The sequence below is a fragment of the Muntiacus reevesi genome, chromosome 2, assembly GCF_963930625.1.
Source record: "Muntiacus reevesi chromosome 2, mMunRee1.1, whole genome shotgun sequence".
Classification (NCBI taxonomy): domain Eukaryota; kingdom Metazoa; phylum Chordata; class Mammalia; order Artiodactyla; family Cervidae; genus Muntiacus; species Muntiacus reevesi.
The window spans coordinates 251,649,703-251,669,616 of record NC_089250.1 but is presented as its reverse complement, the minus strand read 5'-3'; the positions used below and the strand labels follow the sequence as shown (position 1 = coordinate 251,669,616).

Sequence of the window (19,914 nt, the reverse complement as noted above, 5' to 3'; positions counted from 1 at the left end):
TGGCTACTCTTGGTGGTACTACTGACAGCATTCAGTGCCTAGCAGTGGAAGCACGGGTTTCTTCAACAGACGGGTTCTGCAACAGAACCTGGGACATGGATAGAATTTGAGCAAACTACAAGAGATGGTGGAGGACACAGAAGCCTGACATGCTGCAGTCCATGGGGTCACAAACGGTCCGACACAAATTAGCAACTGATCAACAACATAGTCTTTGGACCTCCAAGGGAGTCTGTGATGTAAAAAACTTGTTTTATGTGTAAATTAGCCTGAGTCCGTTTCTTTTAAACCTAAGAATGCAAAAACTTTGTGATGTAATATTTAATAATGTTCAGAATAGCTTCTTTGAAAAGATGTGGAAAAAACTCTGAAACGCATATGTGATTTTTTTTTTTAATTAAGATGACCAAAGAAAGAATAATTTATCTTTGTGGGTCTTACCTTTCCCCCAACCAGAGGCAATATGTGCATTTTCCCAGTCTGACAATCCTTCACTGAGGACACGATGAGGCAGGTGCCACAGAGAACAACCAGGCGTTCAGCCCACTTATGCAGCTGGGTCTTTCCCTTGCGTACATTATAGATGCCAGACAGAAGGATTCGATCCAGATGATCCATCTGGCATGGTTTTTCTGAAAAGAAAAGAGTATATCAGAAGCCACCATTAAGGTGGTACAAAAATAATGAAAGGGAAAAAGAAAGCATTACATGTTAACATTCAGCAACCCTAATACAGATTTAAGTAACCAAGCAATATAAGTACTACAAAATAAGCTCTCAGTCTTAAAATGTTGTCCAGCCCTGAAGTTATATAATGGGAGCACTATGAATTTCGGATGCCACTGTCAATCCTTCTTCCAGTCACAGCCCCCATGTACACAAAGAAAGGCAGTATGACAGAGTGGTTAAGATCATGGACTTGGGAGTCAGACATTCAAACTTGAGTCCTGCTACTTACTTTGATTCCTTGAAGTACATAACCTCCCTGACCTTGACATCTCCCATTTACACAGCTCATATCTTAACACTACCTACCTCTGGAAGGTTTTCATAAAAAATCAAGGTGATGAATATAAAGCAGTAAGCAGGGTTTCAGATACAAAAGAAGTATGGAATAAGAGGCAGCCACTATTATTGTGCCTAGTCCACTGCAGAAGGAGGAAATTAATAACTACTTCTGTACACAATCCTCCATCTTCCTGCTCTTTGTGTGGAAAAGCTTTTGGCTGATATTTCAATCAATTATCCCAATCACGGTAGCAGAAGCTGATACAGACATGCAAGAGCATCTCTCTCTTTTACCACCCTTTAGAAAACTTTATTTGACAGGCAATGGTGAACAAAACAGAGCATTATAAACAGAAGAAATGTTCTTGGTTAAAGTACTACTGGAAACAGACAGTAACTCTACACAGAAATGAACAGAAGCCGCAACAGTATGAGGCTGAGCAAATAGCAACAGACTGGGAAGTGAAAAAACTGGGTTGTACCCAATACTATTACATAATTGATTAAACCCTGGGCATCATGGTACCCTTTTGACTGTGTGTTTCCTGTATAAAAAAATGAGGAAATGGGCTGGCTTACTTCAAAGCTTTAAACTTTGTATGTTAACACCACCATCTCTCCTTCTAGTCTAGGCCAATCCTTTCATCTATATTCTAAATTCCACATTCCTTGGGGAGTTTGGTTCTTCTTCCTTCTCACTCTTCATCTCCACCCTCCCTATTGTTTCCATCAAAGCTACAAAAGCACTCAAGTTTTCTCCAATTCCCTCTCAGTCTCAACTGTAGAATTCCTTTAGACCAGGGATTCTTCAATTTCTATGTGCCCAAGAATTATCTGAGAATTAGTTTACAATGCAGAACGCCAAGACCTAGCCACAGAGAGTTTAATTCAGAGGATCTGGGATGGAACAAAGCAAAGTATGTTTTAACAAGCATCTCAAGTAATTTAAATGCAGATGGCCCACAAATCATATTTTAAGAAACTCTATAAGTTTATCCTTTTAAGGCTTTTTCCTTCTTATCTGTGTTTCTATAGTAGCTATCTGTAGCTACTCTCAGAAGGAATATTCAATTTTGGGGGGAATAAGTTATTTATACATAAAATAGTATGCTGTCTTTTTATTATTTTTGGAGAGTTTGCTAGATATTCAGAGTGCCTCAAGTCTCTGATCTTCTGAAAGTGGTAAAAAACAGAATGAGGAAGTTCTAATAAATGTTTGGAATGACTAATAGTTCTAGTTAAAAACAGACTTACAATCTCAAAAGTCAAGATCCTAAGTGGAAAATTACGGATAATTTTAATTTCCCTATATATTTATACTTTGAAATGTTCTATAAAGAAAATAGAAAATAGGGGCTTCCCAGGTGGCGCTAGTGGTAAAGAACCCACCTGCCAATGCGGGAGTCGTAAGAGACACAGGTTTGTTCCCTGGGTCAGGAAGATCCCCTGGAGAAGGGCCTGGCAACCCACTCCAGTATTTTTGCCTGGAGAATCCCATGGACAGAGAAGCCTGGTGGGCTATAGTCTGAGCAACTGACACTTTCATTTTCATAAAGAACATGGATTGTTTTATAATTTTTTTTTTTTTAAAGTTTCTAAAAAATCAAGGAGAATTCTCTAACAATGAGTACTTCTACTGCCCATAGTATAATCTCTAAACATTATGTTTCATTAAAATGAACCAGGAGTCCTTAGAAAAATCACCTATTCCTGGTGTGAGTTAGATGATGAAAAGATCAGCTTAGGACATCTTTTTGTGTAAGAACTTAATGGAAAAATCTAGAATGTTACCAAAGACTGTTGGGCTAGGCTCAGTCACTCAGTGACTCTTTGTGATCCCATGGACTATATCCCCTCAGGCTCCTCCGTCCATGGGATTTTCCCAGCAGGAATACTGGAATGGGTTGCCATTTCCTCCTCTGGGGGATCTTCCTGATTCAGGGATCAAACCTGCATCTCCTGTGGCTCCTGCATTGACAGGCAGATTCTTTATCACTGAGCCACCTGGGTAGCCCTACTGCAGTCATGTTGGAAGGACACAGAAGGCAACCTGAAAGAGCTCCCAGGAACTGAGAAGCAACAAATTAAGCATCAGAAAGAAAAATGGCTGCAATGAATTGAAACAAATAAGTTCATGAGATCATGATACTCAAAACAGACAATAAAAAATGAAGTCACACACACCTTGAGAATATAAACTGAAAGGTAAAGCAATATAGTTTCTAGAAAATAATAAAGGGAAGGACTACTAAATTGGACTCCATCAAAATGAAATACTTCTTTTAATCAAAAAATACCATTAAGGTTCTGGTTCTGAGTTAGAGAAAGCACACTCGGCCCTGTCTCTCCCACTGAATTCACCTATAAAACCTGGACAGAACATCTGGAATGCTGGAGAACCCCAAATAGGATGAACACAAAGTCAAGCCCAGACAGTTCATAATCAAATTGCTGAAAATTAAAGACAAAGGAAAAATCTTTAAAGAAGCCAGAGGAAAATGAAGCACTGTTTGTATGGGAACAACTGCTCGAGCAACTGCATGAGGGCTGTGCAGGAGTGGTCTGTGCTATCTCTCCAACTGCTCTGAAAATCTAAAGCCAGTTCAAAATAGAAAGTTAAAGGGACAAATAAATAAACACTGGCTGATATTATTGGGGATAAAAATGAAACATCTACTTACATTGCAAGAGTAAAACAGGAAACTTCAAAACAAATTTCAAACTTGGAAGCAGTGGTTGGTGAAGTAATCCCACCATCTGGTTTTGTGACCCTGAACAAGTTCTATTAACGTATTTTTGGGCCTTAATTTCCCAAGTTAAAGACCAAGGAGCTGGATTAGATGATCCCTAGTCCTGCCCAGGTCTCACATGTTATGGATCCTTCTTATTCCTCTAAACTGTTTCTCTATCAACTAAAGACTAAGGGTACCTTAGAGGTTAAGAAGATGAGATTTAGAATCAGTTGAGACCTCTCCTGAGTAATAATATCTACCTGAATGCTTGTAAGGATGAAATGAAAAACAGTACGCAGAGTGCTCAGCACCTTAGTATGTGCTCAGCACATAGTGAAGGTATATAATAAAAGATAGTCATTATTAATATAATGAAAGTCCTGCCTTAAGCCTCCTTCTTTTCCTATATTTTAAGTATTACTTTCAATCTTTAACAGCCTCTGCAGATTTAACACTCCCATGTACCTGACTCCCAGATCTGTATTTCCAAAGCTCCTGGTTCCACATATCCGACTACCTGCCAGACATCTCCAACTGGATGTCTACCACTGCTTACAGTTACGCTTGCCTGAAACCAGATCCTTCTCACAACTCAAGTCCTGTCATTCTCCCAAAGCCACCCAGGCTTAAAACCTCGGTCAGTTTTGCCTCTTAGGATCTCTTCAACTCCTTTTCTTGATCAACCACCAACACTTACTATTCCTTCAAAAAGTCTCTATATGAATGATTCCTTCCCATTCCCTAGTTCAGATCCCTAACACAAGCCTGAATTATTATCCATTCTGGTGCCAGATTCATCTTTCTCAGCCCCACTTAGATCCCATCACTTCCTCTACCATCTGCCAAATGAAGGGCAAATTTCTGATACTGCACTCAAGGCCTAGAACAATCTGGACTCAAATTATCTGATTCACAGAACATACACTGAAATTCCTAATACCCTTCCCCGTCCTCCTTTTCCTTTGTGATCACTGAAATTGTGCCCATTTTTAAGGAACCAACTCAAAAACTACTTCTTCAGAAAGATTTCTCTGTTTCTAGAGACCTTCCTGATTTTCTAGAACAGTAAAGGGGAACTTCCCCATCGTCTATTATAATCTATCACATAGGTATATTAATAAAAAATAGTGTTGATATTAGCATTAGACAAAGAGACCAATGTAATAGGATAGAGTCCAAAAATAAACCTCTGCCTGTACATGAACTTAATAAAGGCGATGCATCAGATCAGTAGGAAAAGGATGAGCTATTTCATAAGTATTGTTGAGACAACTGGCTATCAGTAGAGAAAAAGAATAAAGCTAGATTACTACCTCGTATCGCATTTTAAAACTATAAAAATACTGGAAGAAAATATAGAGGATAATTATGACCTAGGACAGGAAAGGAACGTAAATGTATTAAAGGAAAATATTCACTAAATATGATTAAGTAAATCTTCTGCACCATAAAAAAACAATAAATAAAACTACAAAACAAGTTACAAGTTGGAAGAAAAATATGTCACAAATACAGCATCCAGAGGATTTATATTCAGAATATATACACAAGTCTTTCAGATAAGAAAAAAGATAAACAGAAATATATAAAGGCTAATTCAAAGAAGAAAATAAGATCTAATATAACTATGAAACAATATTCCACCATTCTAGTAATCAAGGAAGCAAAATTAAAACAATGAGACCATAAAAAAAAAACGAGACCATCATTTAATCTGTCAGATTAGTAAAAACTTTAAATGCTAATAATATTAAAAGTCCCAATAATTTCATGTTTAAAGATCTACTCTGAAGAAGAACAGGTGTGCAAAGATGCAATTTTACCATAATACTATGTAAAATAGTGCATCACTAGGGAAACTGTTATATAGACTATAATACATACGTGACATTCAACAGTATGCAACGTAAAAGAAATGCATATAGAAGAGTTAAGAAAAGACCTCCAAAATGCTGCTGGGAGAAAAAAAGCATGAAGACCAATACCAAATGATAGGATTTATGTAAAAAAAAAAAAACAAAAACATATTTCTACAAATACACATTAGATAGGAATAAAAGTTAGAAAATTCTCAACAGGTATATACCAAATTGATTACTATATCATAATTATCACACTATATGTCATTGCTTAATAGATAGCCACTATTGGTATATACTTGTACTGACTCAAAAACACTACTTGTAGGAATCACTTCCTCCCTCAATCCTAGAGGTCAGCCATTCTCTTGACTTTTAGAATAATCATTTCCTTGTTTTCTTTGTATTTTTGCTATTTATGTATTAGTTATAGCAGTTTTAACTACTATAACAAAAAGAATGTATCTAATTCAACAGAAATCTAATTCTCTGCTAGGGTGGGCAGTATGGGTTGCCAGGAGTCAACACTGTCGAGAAACTCCAGCTGATGGTGGCTCTGCCATTTCAACACATGACTTCAACGTTGCTCGGATGACTGCCTCCCTAGCCTACAGGAGAGGAAAAGAACAAGAAGTCTGTATGGGAAGGTTTAGGAACCAGGTGTAAAAGTGGCACACAACAATTTCATTCCATACCACTGATGAAAATTTTGTCACAGGTGCACATCTAACTGCATAGAAGATTGAGAATGAGGTATAGTTGAGCAGTCAATCCCTGACTTGTTATGGAAGGAGGAAAGAGCAGATCTTGATGGGCAAACAGTGGTCCTGTCACACGTCTCTAAACAATATGGCTGAGTTTGGCTTGTTTTCAAATTTTAAATGAATGGAAACATAATATGTGATTCTTTTGTATCTAGTTCCTTTTGTATGTGTTTATGCCCCTTGGATGGAAGTGTCTCAGACAACCTGTGAGAGAATATGGGACATAAAGAAATGCTCAGGCTGGGTGCTATGTTACCTGAACTATTCAGTCCCAGCAAATCACACCTCCCAGACTCCACTTCCTCATACATAATAAGGAGTTGATTAATTGACTCTCTTAATCTCTGTGATCAATCATAATACCCACTCATCTTTAGTCACACATGTTATTTCAAGGCTTTTATATCATGAATCTGCACTGAGTCACTCTACTCATTTTCCCCCAGCACCCACACCAGCAAGACTGATAACTAGCACTTGCACAACGGCCCTTGAAGTACTGAGCAACTTTTATATTCAGCAAACACAGCAAAACTAACTGGCCTGAACTTGGGCCCCTCTGACCCTCGACTTATTAAGACTATATTCTAACCTAAGGTAACTCACTGAAGGCTCTACACATGAAATATTGAAAGCTGATTGATAAGCTATTAATATTTGCTTCAAAAAATACTTCAAATTCTTTAATACTCCTTTCTTCAAAAGGTGAGGCCTAATTCCCCACTCAACAGTGCGTGCTGTTTTTGGTGACACAATTCTAATGAACAGGAAGTAGTAAAAACAACAGTGATTTATGAAACAAGGTCATAAACAACTGTGTGTGTGTTTGCATGTACATGTATGCACACACTCATGTGCATGTGTGTGTGTCTCATCACTGGGGGCAATCAGCTGCCACAACATGAAGATATTTACGCAGCTCGAGAGAGGGGTCCACATAGCGAGGAACTGAGATCTCCTGCCAAAAGCTGGTGAAAAAATGGGGCCTTTACCAACAGCCACGAGTGAGCCATGTTAGAAGTGAATTTTCCAGCCCCACTCAAGCCTATACAGCTTCAGCCAATATAAAAAGTACTATATCAGGGCTTCCCTTGCGGTCTAGTGGTGAAGAATCCACCTGCCTATGGAGGTGACACAGGTTCAAGCCCTGGTCCAGGACGATCCCACATGCTGTGGGGCAGCTAAGCCCATGCACCATAGCTACTGTGCCTGCACTCTAGAGCCTGTGAGCCACAACTACTGAAGCCTGCCTACCCAGAGCCTGTGCTCCACAAGAGAAACCACTGCAATGGAAACCCCCACACCACAGCTAGAAACTAACGCCTGCTCTGCAACTAGAGAAAGCCCGCACACAGCAACGAAAGACGCAATGCAACCAAAAATAAAAAAATAAATAAAATTTTTTTAAAAAAGAATAAAGTACTTAGGATAAATTTAACCAAGGAGGTGCAAGACTCATACACTGAAAGGAAAAACAACCCTAAAAAAAATAAAGCTTACTAAATTCAACAATATACACATCTGATGAGTCCATCAAATGTTAAGTCATATATAATAACCACCTACTTCTTAACATTCTCGAACTATCCAGAAGTTCATGAACCTTATAAGGAATTTGAAAATTTGAAACTAAAGCTATGATTTGATCGAGAAGCCGGCAAAGGTACATAATAATTCGGAAGTCGGCAAAACACTAGAACAAAAAAAGCAAAAATAAAAAAAGAAGACTTTTGCTGTTGCTTTCTGACTGCCTAAGTTAAGGCAGCTTTGAATAAAATATTTTTAAAAGGCCGAAATTACAAATAATCAATTAAAAATAGTTAATGCTTTATTTAAAATGGATAACCAACAAAGACCTTCTATAAAGCTCAGGGAATTCTGCTCAATGTTACATGGCCGCCTGGATGGGAGGAGAGATTGGGGGAAGAATGGATACACGTATATGATTGATTGAGTGCCTTTGCTGCTCACCTGAAACTATCACAACATTGTTAATTGGCTATACCTTAATACAAAACAAAGAGTTGCTTTTTTTTAGTAGTTAATATATTCACAAAGCCACTGAAAAATTCTTACCACCATAAAATCGGAGCATACAGCCAAGGTCAGGATTTGCTGCCTCCTCTTGTATTCGTGCAGGGTCGTCAAACCCCAGTCTGGATAAGTAATCATAAACAATCTGAAGAGGTCGTTCGGTAGGTTCCAGTCTCCTGCTTACACAATTCAGAAGAAAAATATTTGGTAAGTTATAAACACACTTTATTTGATTTTTAAAATCTTTCAACTGCTCTTGATTTTTACTTCTATATCAATTTTCTTTAACATCTTATGATACAACTAGTGGTGCTCAAAGTTTCTGATCTCGGGATCCCTCTGTAGTCTTTGAAGCCCCCAAAGAGCTTTTGTTTACATGGGGTTTATCTACTGATAGTTACATGGGGTATACCTATTGACATTTATCTACTTATTTACTGAGAAACTAAAATTAAAAATTTCTAAATATTTATTCATGTTTAAATAACAATAAACCCATTACATGTTAACAAATATTTTCTTTAAACTGTATTTTCAAAATAGGACAAATGTAGTGATAAGACTTACACTGCTCAGCACTTTGTATATCTCTTTAATAAAAATTAATTAAATTAATACCCCATTATTATTTTGAAATAGTTTTGACCTCATGAACCTCTTTAGAGAATCTCAGAAACCCCCAGAGGGTCCTTTGAGAATCTCTGGTTCAAACTTAAAGGCATCAAAATCAAAACTATGAGATGTAAAAGATTATACTCGGCCATAACTGATTTCACATAAGCTGCAACACAATTAAAAACGGAGACTTTAGGTTGCTGACCTCTAGCTTCATAGATAGATTTTTCCAAAAAAATTAGGAATGAACTGCCCAGTAATTAACGCAGAAATCATTCTGTTACATGGTTCTGACTGAAAGCAAGGAAAAGTCGGAATGTCAGTAATCATTTGTGGCTTCTGGGGATACTGCATATTTTAAAATCACACGAACTTAATGCCTCATTTACAATTATTTTAGGAGAAAGCAAACAGTTATAACAAATACAGCAGCTGAGAGCATGAACTCCAAAAGTCAGACTGCCAGGGTCTGAGTCTTACTTCCGCCACACACTCATGTGTGTCCTTAGACAATTTATTTAACCTCACTGACTTATTCCTCACCAGCATAATGGGAATGACAACAGTGCCTAACTCACAGGGTTGTTACTAGAAGTATTTATTTATTTGCTTATAAGAAGATATCATACAGTACATAAAGGGCTTAGCACATTATTTCACATGTAGTAGTGTTCAATAATGTACTGACAATTATTATTCAAAAAATTCTTAGGAATGGAATAAAATTTTAATGAGAATAAAAATAGAATGTCCCCCCAACTGAAACAACAATCAAAAAACAAGTATAGGAACCACTTGTATTAACTGCAAGAAACAGGATGCACCTTCCATCAAGGCATAAAGACATGAAGGATCTGTGTTCTGTGGTTCAAGAACTAGAAAATACTAGTTGGCAATAAGATTTACTTTTTAAAAACATGAAATGAGAATACTACAAAGGGAAATATGAACAACTGTAAAAAAAGTGATAATGTAGAAATGGAAATCACATTGATGCATACAAAAAAAAAAAAAAAAGATAAAAATAAAAGCCACGTTGTGGCCCCTCCTGACCCATCTGGCTCAGTTCTGACTTTCAGCTTCTGTAAACTCAGAACTACTACATGGGGAATGACCAAAGAACTAAAAGCCTACAAAGACCAGCAAATACTGAATTTAACAGAAATGGAAAATATACTTTCCAGAATAAAAACATCAGTTACAATGAATCTCTAATCAAATAAAAGAAAAGTCCACAAAGGGCTGTGACGATATTGGGCACCTTCCTCATACAATGGTAGAATCCTTCAAAGAAGGGTCCATTTTAAGAAAGACTTCTAATAAACTATCCTGGAGGGGTCAATTAGTCATGTAACAGGAAGACTGGCTGAAGGGTTAAGCTGAAGACAGGGTGACCAAGGGCATAAACAGCTCCGTCTTTCCATGTCAAGAATGGTTATTAGATTTAGTCTAGATTGATCCAAAAAAAGGGACTATGACCAGTGAGAAGTTGCACAGGTAGACTTGGATTAAAAATGAAGCAGAACCTTAATAATTAGAGATGCCCAATAATGAAACAGACTGTCCATCAATGTAGCTCAGAGAGAGCCACCTGTCACAGACAACTTAAAAGAGTCTGCTCTAGGAATCAAGTCAGGCCAGATGATCTTTAGGGTCTTTTACAACTCAGAGGTCTATGATGTATCTAAGACATCTTCCTAGTATAATACAAATTCTACCTAAACACTGCTATTATTTTTGGATACAGAGTTCAATGTATTTAACCATAATTATACATATATGGTGTATATATATGACTACATATATAACTATAATGATCACATATTCAAGACCAAGAAATTTTACTTTCAAGCTCTATCTTACCAGCTTGATTTTCTTACCTCTCTCTGGGAAACGAAGAGAATTGGAAATATCCTAACATATTTTGCATCATCAGATTTCCTGATCTAAAAAGATTCTGTAGATTTTGGAAACCCTCTTTAACTACTTCCACCAAAAGAAAGTATTTTCCCTGGGAGAGAGGGAAAAAAACTAAGAGAATCTCCACATCTGCTCTCATCAATTTAGCATAAATGAGCAAACAAGAAATATTTCAAGAAGTGCAAAAACAAGTAAAATGAGGGACTAATTCCATTTACTCATTAAACTCATCTGCTTAAGGGAGTAGAGAGTATGGGGGAGGGAAAATGCTGTAATATGCTTACAGATCAATTCTGTGTTTCAGAGTTCGAAAAATTTTAACAGGCTGCTAATTAGCTATGTGTTAAATCTCTCACAAATCAAAGGAAATACATCTATTGCGAAACAGGTGTAAGACAGAATATGTTAGCAAAGAAAGGTTCCATTCATCATTTGAAATACTTCCGTTAAGGCCTTAAGAAGAGACAATAAGACTATTGTTAACAGTGTGCTTCTCGGGCTTCCAGAAGCTACAATAGTCCTTGTAAATCTGAATATAAGTGCATCTGCTTATTTTTCTCCAAACCAGCCAACCAATACAGTAATGCTATCAACAATGCTTGTAGCTCTTGCGTGCTAAGTCACTTCAATCATGTCCAACTCTTTGCAACCCTATGGACTGTAGCCCGTGTAGCTCTTAGCCAACAGTTATTCTGAACAGTGTCCACAGTTAAGTTACATGTAAGAGAACAGTAAGTTTCATTTCAGGGATCACTCCACATCAAGGAACATGAAACTGAGCAAACTCCAGGATACAGTGGAAGACAGAGGAACCTGGTGTGCTAAACAATCCATGGGGTCCCAAAGAGTAGGTCTTTAGTGAGGAAACAACAATCACTCCACAAGAACACTAGTAAATAGTGGGAGTGCATTCTTGCAACCCAACACATTGTATCCAAGACCCTAACACAGCACAGAGCAGCATTTTAAACAGCAAAGTCAGGTTAAAACTCAATCTCTGGCCAATAAGGTAAAATCTGCAAACTTTTAAGACCAACAATACATATAATGATATAGAAAACAAGGATACTTTGATGAATGTTTACGCCACATCTGACACTATGCTAGAAGTGTCTCACATTTTACAAAACTAGGAAATAACTAAAAGAGAGTCACATAATTAGTACATATGGCATCAGGGTTTGAACCTGTGCCAATTTCCTTACAAAGCCTCGCCTTTAGGCAAACAATATTATTTTTAAATGTAGCTAAAATAATTTATGCAGAAGAGAGCTCAAAGTACTTCCCATGTTAACTTATACCAAGAATGTAAAAAGTTATGTTTTAAAATTACCGTACATTATGAGTCTGATACATCATCATTTCAAAGATACACTATTTTTACATATCACTGTTGTATAAGAATCCTGCTAGACTTTGTAGTCCCTGGTTTCTGTGAGGGGGATTCTAAATTCTTGAAATTTCCTGAGTAATGGGAGTATCTTAATTATTCACAAGCCCCTTGGATCACCTCTCAGTTTATGCTAAGAGATGAGCTGATACAGGATGGGGGCTGGTCACAGAAAGACCAACCTCCTGAAGAGAGGCTTGGGGCTTAACATGAGCCCGACCTTGGGGGAGGAGAGGGCTGGAGATTTAAATTTGAGTTCAAGCACAAGATCAATGATTAAATCAATCCTACCCTATAACTCAACAAAAACTCTGTACTGAAGCTTCCTGGTGGATGAACACACTCAAGTGCTGGGAGGGTAACACAGATGCTCCCTATGTGTGTATTCACTTGGCTCAGACAATAGAGAATCAATCCCTGGTTTGGGAAGATCCCCTGCAAAAGGGAATGGCTACCCACTCCAGTATTCTTGCCTGGAGAATTCCATAGACAGAGGAACCTGGTGGGCCACAGTCCTTGGGGTTACAAAGAAATCAGACATGACTAAGCAGCTAATACCTATACTTAAATAGTAATCTTAAATACTGCTTCCTTGAGTTCGGTGAGACATTCTAGTGAATTACTGAAACTGAAGGGGTGCAATAACGTTGTAATAGTTGCAGGAGTAATGTCCTTTAACTTGTGAAGAAGTCTGTGCAAAGTCTCGGTGGTTAGTGTCAGAACTGTATCGCAGTAAACCAGACAGCATTGCAATAACCATTAGGAAAAAGGCACTGCCAATTAGACTATGACCTACCAACAAATGCAAAATACACACTGATTTCAGAAGTGAAAAACTAAAATGTAAAAACAAAAGTTTCAATAAAAGACAAATTACTTAATGTATAACACATTCTTTTATAGTATAAAATAGTACAGAAATATGAAACAAAACAAAAATGTTTTTCCTCAGAGTTAATCAGTTCAGTATGTATTCTGAAACAGGACTTTCCACTCCCCCTTTTAATGTTAAGATATGGTAAATGAAACTTCAGACACTTGTAAGAGGTCACCCAGCAAGTCAGTGATAGTAAAGGAATTACAACTCAGGATTCCAAATCGCAAGGGCATAACTTTCTGCTAGATATATCTTATCAATTATTAACTTATCTGAAAAAATGGTGTATCAGCCACCGAAATCTTAGTCATTTTGATGACTAAAAATAAAAGTAAATATATGACCAAGAGCCAAAGGGCATTTCATTTTGTTAAGGTAATGTTGTTACAACTTTTAAAGAGAAGGCAATGATTACACTAAGCTTCGCTAGTGAGTCATTTATCACTTAAACAGTCCAATAAAACAGACAGACCAAATATTATGTAGAGAACACTGGACTGGGAGACAGGACACCTGTGTTCCAGCTACAGCTCTAGCACCAAGCAGCTGCAGGAATGTGCTGTGGACCTGACCTCTCCAGACCTCGGTTTCACATCTATAAAACGAAGGAAAATGGTTTCTGTGACTCCCATGGGGAAGTTGCTAGCCTTTTAGGCAGGACAATTTTTGCTGTACAACTTTCCCACACACTGAGGATATTAAGGCTCTCTGGTCCTTGTTCCCTAAATGCTGGTAATTCTCTCCTGTAGTTGTGACAACAAAAGCTAGGCCCCCACACATATTCCCAGATGGAAAGGGCAAGAGGTTGGTAGGGCTGTTAGGTCGGGTTCATTTTCCTAGTAGGTATCTCTCTCAGGTTCCTTCGAGGGCTAAAATTCTATAAATTCATAAACCCTCAGTTAAATTCAAGTGACAAGTCCATAACTAAAAAAGAGTAAGGAAAGAATAAAATCATGGATGATTTAGGAAAAATAATGGGGTAATTTTAGTGCCAATAATCCCATTTCTAGGACCCAGTCCACAGATATCAACAATTTAAGATTCATGGGGAGAAAAAGAAAAGATTCATAGGCAAAGTTTAGTTATTACACTACTTCTGAGTGTTGAATGACTTAAAGTAACCTAAAGAGGTTAACACTAACTAGGTCCAGGCATCATGTTAAGTACTTTACTTCCTTGCAACTCAAAATGTAGCACATCATGCAGGAGCTTAACAGGATACAGACAGACCCCAGAGCCACTGAATCAGAATCTGTATTCGAACAAGCTTCCCAGGTGGACATTAGAGTTTAAGAAGCCTTACAAGTATAAATTCATTTAATCTTCATAACATGTATAATTTATTTAACCCTCAGATAACTCTATAATATAAATATTATCATCCTCCGTTGTATAGATTAGTAAACTGAAGACAAAGCATTAGGTCACTTGCACAGTGAACAGTCTGAGCCAGGATTTGAACCCACAAGCTCTCAATCCAGAGCCCAAGCTCCTAAGCCATTACTGCATATTAGTTCTCAAGTTTTAAATAAGTTACAACATATGCATAAAATAAAGTACTCTGTAGCTATTAAAACTGGTATCTAAGGGATTTTTAACAACACAAGGAAATTAGTTGAGGTAAGCAGTAAATAAAACTGAATAAATAAATGGTATGGGTCCAACTATGTAATTTTTAAAAATTAGACACACCTACTCATTTCGAAAAAGATCTGGAAAAAAATGTCAGGGTGTTGAGGGAAGGGGAAGGCAATATATGGAAGCTAGTGTCAGAATCTAGAGTTCAAATTCCAGGTCTCACTTACCAGCTGAGTGATTCTAGATGAAATGATTAACCCTTTTAAGACTCATTTTCCTCATCTATAAAATGGGGAGAGTATTTACCTCACAAAATTGTCATGAGGATTAAATGAGATAATCTACTAAAAGTCTAAGCATTGGAAATTATTATTTCTCTGTACATTTTTTAATTTTTTTCCAAAATCTCTACAGTGATCATAAACTACACTTCAATAAACAGCAAAAAACTTATTAAAGAAGAGATAGTGCCTGACCTTGAACACACTACCAGACCTCTCAAAAAGCCTCAAATTCCCTCACTGAGAAGGAATAATCCTACCACTCTTACAGTTACTGTGAGGAGTTAAGGAGAAAAAAATGCATAAAGCAGTAAGCCTGCTAACTAGCAAAAGAAAGCACTTAATGTTAGTTAAAATCTATCATCATCATTATCATTGTTTCTTTGGCTAGCTGAGACTTCTTTATCTCCTACTCCAGCAAAGAAAATACATTCATATCTCAAATACTGTATGATACCACTTATACATGGAATCTAAAAAAACACAACAAAAATAGTGAATGTAATAAAAAAGCAGACTCATAGATACAGAGAACAAACTAGTGGTTACCTGGGAGGGGGTAGGGGGAGGTTTGGCAGGGCAATATAGGGGTGGGAGAGTAGGAGGTACAAACTATTGGGTATAAGACGTGCTATAAGGATGTATTGTACAACACAGGAAATACAGCTAATATTTTGTAATAACTGTAAATGGAGTACAACCTTTAAAAATTGTATAGGACATTAAAATTTTTTTTTATTTTAGAAAAAGGAAAAATATTCCTATCTTCAAACCACAGTTCAATAGTGTTTTCATTATTTTGTAATCAATTCATTGTTTTGTTTCCAAAGAGCTATTTCATTACAAAATTATCAAAGCTACACTCTCCATTTTAAGAACAGTTTAGGTTCACAAAAGTAAATTGTATTGCATTTGGACTCAACTAACAATACACTTAGTAGTAGCAAGCCAATTCTGGTGGGCTTTTCTCCACTTTTCTAATATCTCTGTATACATACACAGTGGAATACAGATGAGTAAGTCTAAGGTTTAAATACTTGAACTCCCATCAGTCACTACCAGCTATAATGTAGGTCAAGGCTTTCCACCTGATAAAATTAGATCGGAATCAGTGTTAAGATTTAGAAAAGCCTAAGGATCACCCAATCTGATCCTTTCGTTTTACAAATGGATTTAGGAAATGTAGTTAACTGGTGAACAAGAAAAACATTCAAGTGCTAATCTACTTTTTCAGGAATAAGTCCAATTTCTAAAAGGAACACATAATAAACCTCAGTTTAGACTTTTAAAATGCTATCAATTTTTAGCTCAGCTAAATGTGTTACTATTATTACCACATTTTTTAGGTGGAAGTGGGAGCCTCCTTTCTCACTTTCAACAGTATTGAATCCACAGTTTTGAAATTCTATTTGGAGACATTTACTTATTACTGAGAAAGGGGAGGTTAGAAAGGCACTTAAGGAGCTCTTACCTGAGGTCTAACTCAAAGAGCTAATAGTTTTGTTTTGTTCTGTTTTTTAAGCTGAATCAAAGAGTTCACACGCACAGTAGAAGACTACTGTGAGACTACTTTGTTTCTTTGCATTTATATAAGATTTTAAGGAAAACAGAAATGTCTTTTAAACTTTTCAAAATATGTTCAACCTCACTCTATCACATAAATGAAAATTAAAATAACAAAATTCCTATAAGATTTCCAAACATCTACATTTTTAAGCTTGAAAAAAGACTTGTCCTTGGAATGCTGAATTTACAATTCTCTAAAAACTGTTGACAATCATTTCTATTCACAATCAAGTATGTGTTCATGTGTGAGGCTATCAAAGCATGTAAAATTTAACACTAACGTGTTCTGGAGAAAGTAAGGGGGAAATGGGTATACTTTTACATTAGTCATCAAAGCATAACTTCTATGAAGAGGAATTTGACAATATTTATCAAAATAAAAAATGCATATATCCTTTGAGACAGCAACTCCATTCCTAAGATGACTTCCACATGGGAGAAATATCATAGGTACAAGGATATTCACTGCAACAGTGCTTGTAGTAAAAAAAACTGCTAACAACCTACATGCTCACTAATAGGAGACTGGTTAAATTTATGGTAGACTTGTGGAATGGAATACTATATAGCCATTAAATAAATGAAAATTATAAAATATTAATATGGAAAGGTATCTAAGTAAGCTGACAAGGTGCTGCAGATAGCACCAACAGTTTTAAAAATTTATATACAAATAGTGACACATACTCATGCATGAGCATAGGTACTTGTCATTCTTTATTTCCTTTTATACCTTTTTATTTCATTCTATTTACCTGTATCACTTAAAAAAATAATACTTCAAGGCCTCCCCGGTGGTTCAGTGTAAGAATCTGTCTTGCAACATAGGCAACACAGGTTCTATGCCTGATCTGGGAAGATCCCACACGCTGCGGAGCAACGAAGCCCATGCACCACAACTACTGAGGCCACGTGCCATAGAGCCCATGATCCACGACAAGAAAAGCCACTGCAGAGAGAAGCCCGTGCGCCATAACTACACAGTGGCCCTGGCTCGCCACAACCAGAGCAAGCCTGTGCACAGCGATGAAGATCCAGCACAGTCAAAAGTAATAAAAATAAACAATTTTTTAAAAAGAAAATAAAACTTAAAAAATTATTTATTGTTAATTTAGATATTCAACCTATGATGTAACCCAAATAAAGTAACTATCAAATTTTCCTCCTCTAATACTTTTTAAATTCAAGGATTCTAACGTCAGCATTCTCAGAACAAGCCTGTTTTCAAGTCTTGCGACTATAACCATCATCAGCTCCAGCATGAATAAAATCCTAAAGCCCACTTCCAAGCAGAAACACACATGACTTATACTGCAGTAGAATTAATGGTAAAACTCTGACCTCACCTGACCAGGTCTCCATGAAGCTGCAAATAAAGACTTTCCCTTCCCTCTCCAGCACAAATTTCTGATGCTGGTGTCTCTACTGTGCAAAGGACAAGATGTAGGTCGGAGGAGGAGGAGGCAGCAGAGGAAGCAGTGGTGGTCGTGGCAGTGCTCGTGTCCGCTCCATACAGGTAAACACAGCCTCTCTTCACATCTTCTCTCAGCCAGTCTCTCTCCCGAGAACCGAACCTACTTCTCCTATTCAAGCAATTTCTGCTCCCATTGCGCTTCATATTTCTCTAAAAAAAAAGTCATGGAAAAGAAATCGTTAGCCCAACAGTCCAACTGAGTTAGACATATTTGGTCCTCACCCCACCTTTCCACTCCTTATTCACCAATACTCGGCTGGGTACCACTTCCTCTCATGGAGCCTTCTGCACCTGCCACGCCCATCCCTAAACTAGAAAATTTTATTCTCTTTACTGGCAGCTGTTCATGTCTCTGTCCATCATCTTCTGACCCTTTTTTTCTTTATGTTTTCAGAAAAATGTCAAGAACAACAGTAGTAGGCCTACTACCTAACTTTCACAAACTTTTTTATATTTTGCCAGATTTAGTTCAGATCATTATACTAAAGAACATATATACGATACAACCTTACATATATAGCTAAAGTCACCCACTACCTAAAACCCCATTTCCCTCCTCCCTCCCCAGAAACAAACACTCCACTATACTTAGTGTTTATCATTCCATGCATTTTTTTACATTTGCCCTATATGTATACGTCTACAAACTCTAATATTGTTTTACATAATTTAAAACTGTATCTAAAACCTGACATACGTATGTTTCACCCTGTCATTTTTCCCCTTGATTCAACACTGCTTTAGAAATATATCTGTGATATTACACCCAGTTCATTCTTTTGGATACCATTCCACTGTATGAACACACCAAAATTTATCCCTTCTCCTGCTAAAGGCATTTAGTTTGTTTCTAATTTTTCACTGTTGGAAACAGTGAAAAACAATGCTGCAATAAACATTTTTGTATGTCTCCATCTGAAGTTTTCAGATGGAGATATACATCTTATACCCCAAATAAGCAGGTACAGAATCAACACAATGCTGCACAAATATTCTTTCCATTCTCATGTTTCAAAAAAAAAAAAAATTCCTGTTGCATTTGAAAACTTAGGTATGCATATACATTGTAAAATCACATCATCTCAAAGCAAAAACAACTGCTACAGCAACATAAAAGTCTCTAAAGATCAATATTTACCTGCTCTATTTTTATAATGGGCCATTTCTATTCCCTTTAATAAAAAAACCAATTTCCACAAATAGTTACACTGTGCACCTCTCCTGTTCCACTCCCCACTGCATTTCACTCTGTTTCAGTCATATCCAACTCCCTCAAAACACCAATTATTTCACAATTCCATGACTTATCTGAAAAGTTCTCCTCCATCTTGTCCACCTGAGTAGTTATTCCTCAAAATTACTCAAATGTCACCCTCTCTACGGAGTTTTCCATGTCTCTCATTCCCATTTTCTCCTTCTATCTAGAAAGAATTAATTACTCTCTCCTACACACTTCCACTGCAATGTAAATCACCATGTGTTTTTAATTATTTATTTGGTATTTTCTCCTCTGTTATACACTGAGAACCTATTATAGTGCCTCAGAGCCTAGGTGACAGAGAGAGGCATGCAGAACTCAGCTGATATCACAGAAATTTATCCCCAGTCCCTACTGAAGCCTGACTAGCTCTGGCAAGAAGATGAATAAACCTGGGGGGGAAAAATCTCCATTTTTTAATAGGAAACCTTATAATATTTTCTTTGTATCAGCCACAAAGCAAATACTTTTGCTAATATTCCTCACTGGAAAACAGAAATATCTATAATAAAGCTGATATTATTCTTGTACTTACTGACATTAAATATTTGAAGATAA

General features: G+C 36.9%; 1 protein-coding gene across 1 annotated transcript in view; it reads right to left on the bottom strand.

The window, feature by feature from the left end:
- The window catches only part of PHLPP2 (PH domain and leucine rich repeat protein phosphatase 2), a 59,327-nt gene that overhangs the window by 34,311 nt on the left and 5,102 nt on the right, over positions 1 to 19,914 (bottom strand). The window contains exons 2-4 of the mRNA XM_065925698.1: positions 17,971 to 18,248; positions 8,440 to 8,573; positions 442 to 632 (exon numbers count right to left, since the gene is read on the bottom strand). Of these exons, the coding sequence (XP_065781770.1) occupies positions 442 to 632; positions 8,440 to 8,573; positions 17,971 to 18,248 (603 nt within the window). The remainder of the gene's footprint in view (positions 1 to 441; positions 633 to 8,439; positions 8,574 to 17,970; positions 18,249 to 19,914) is intronic.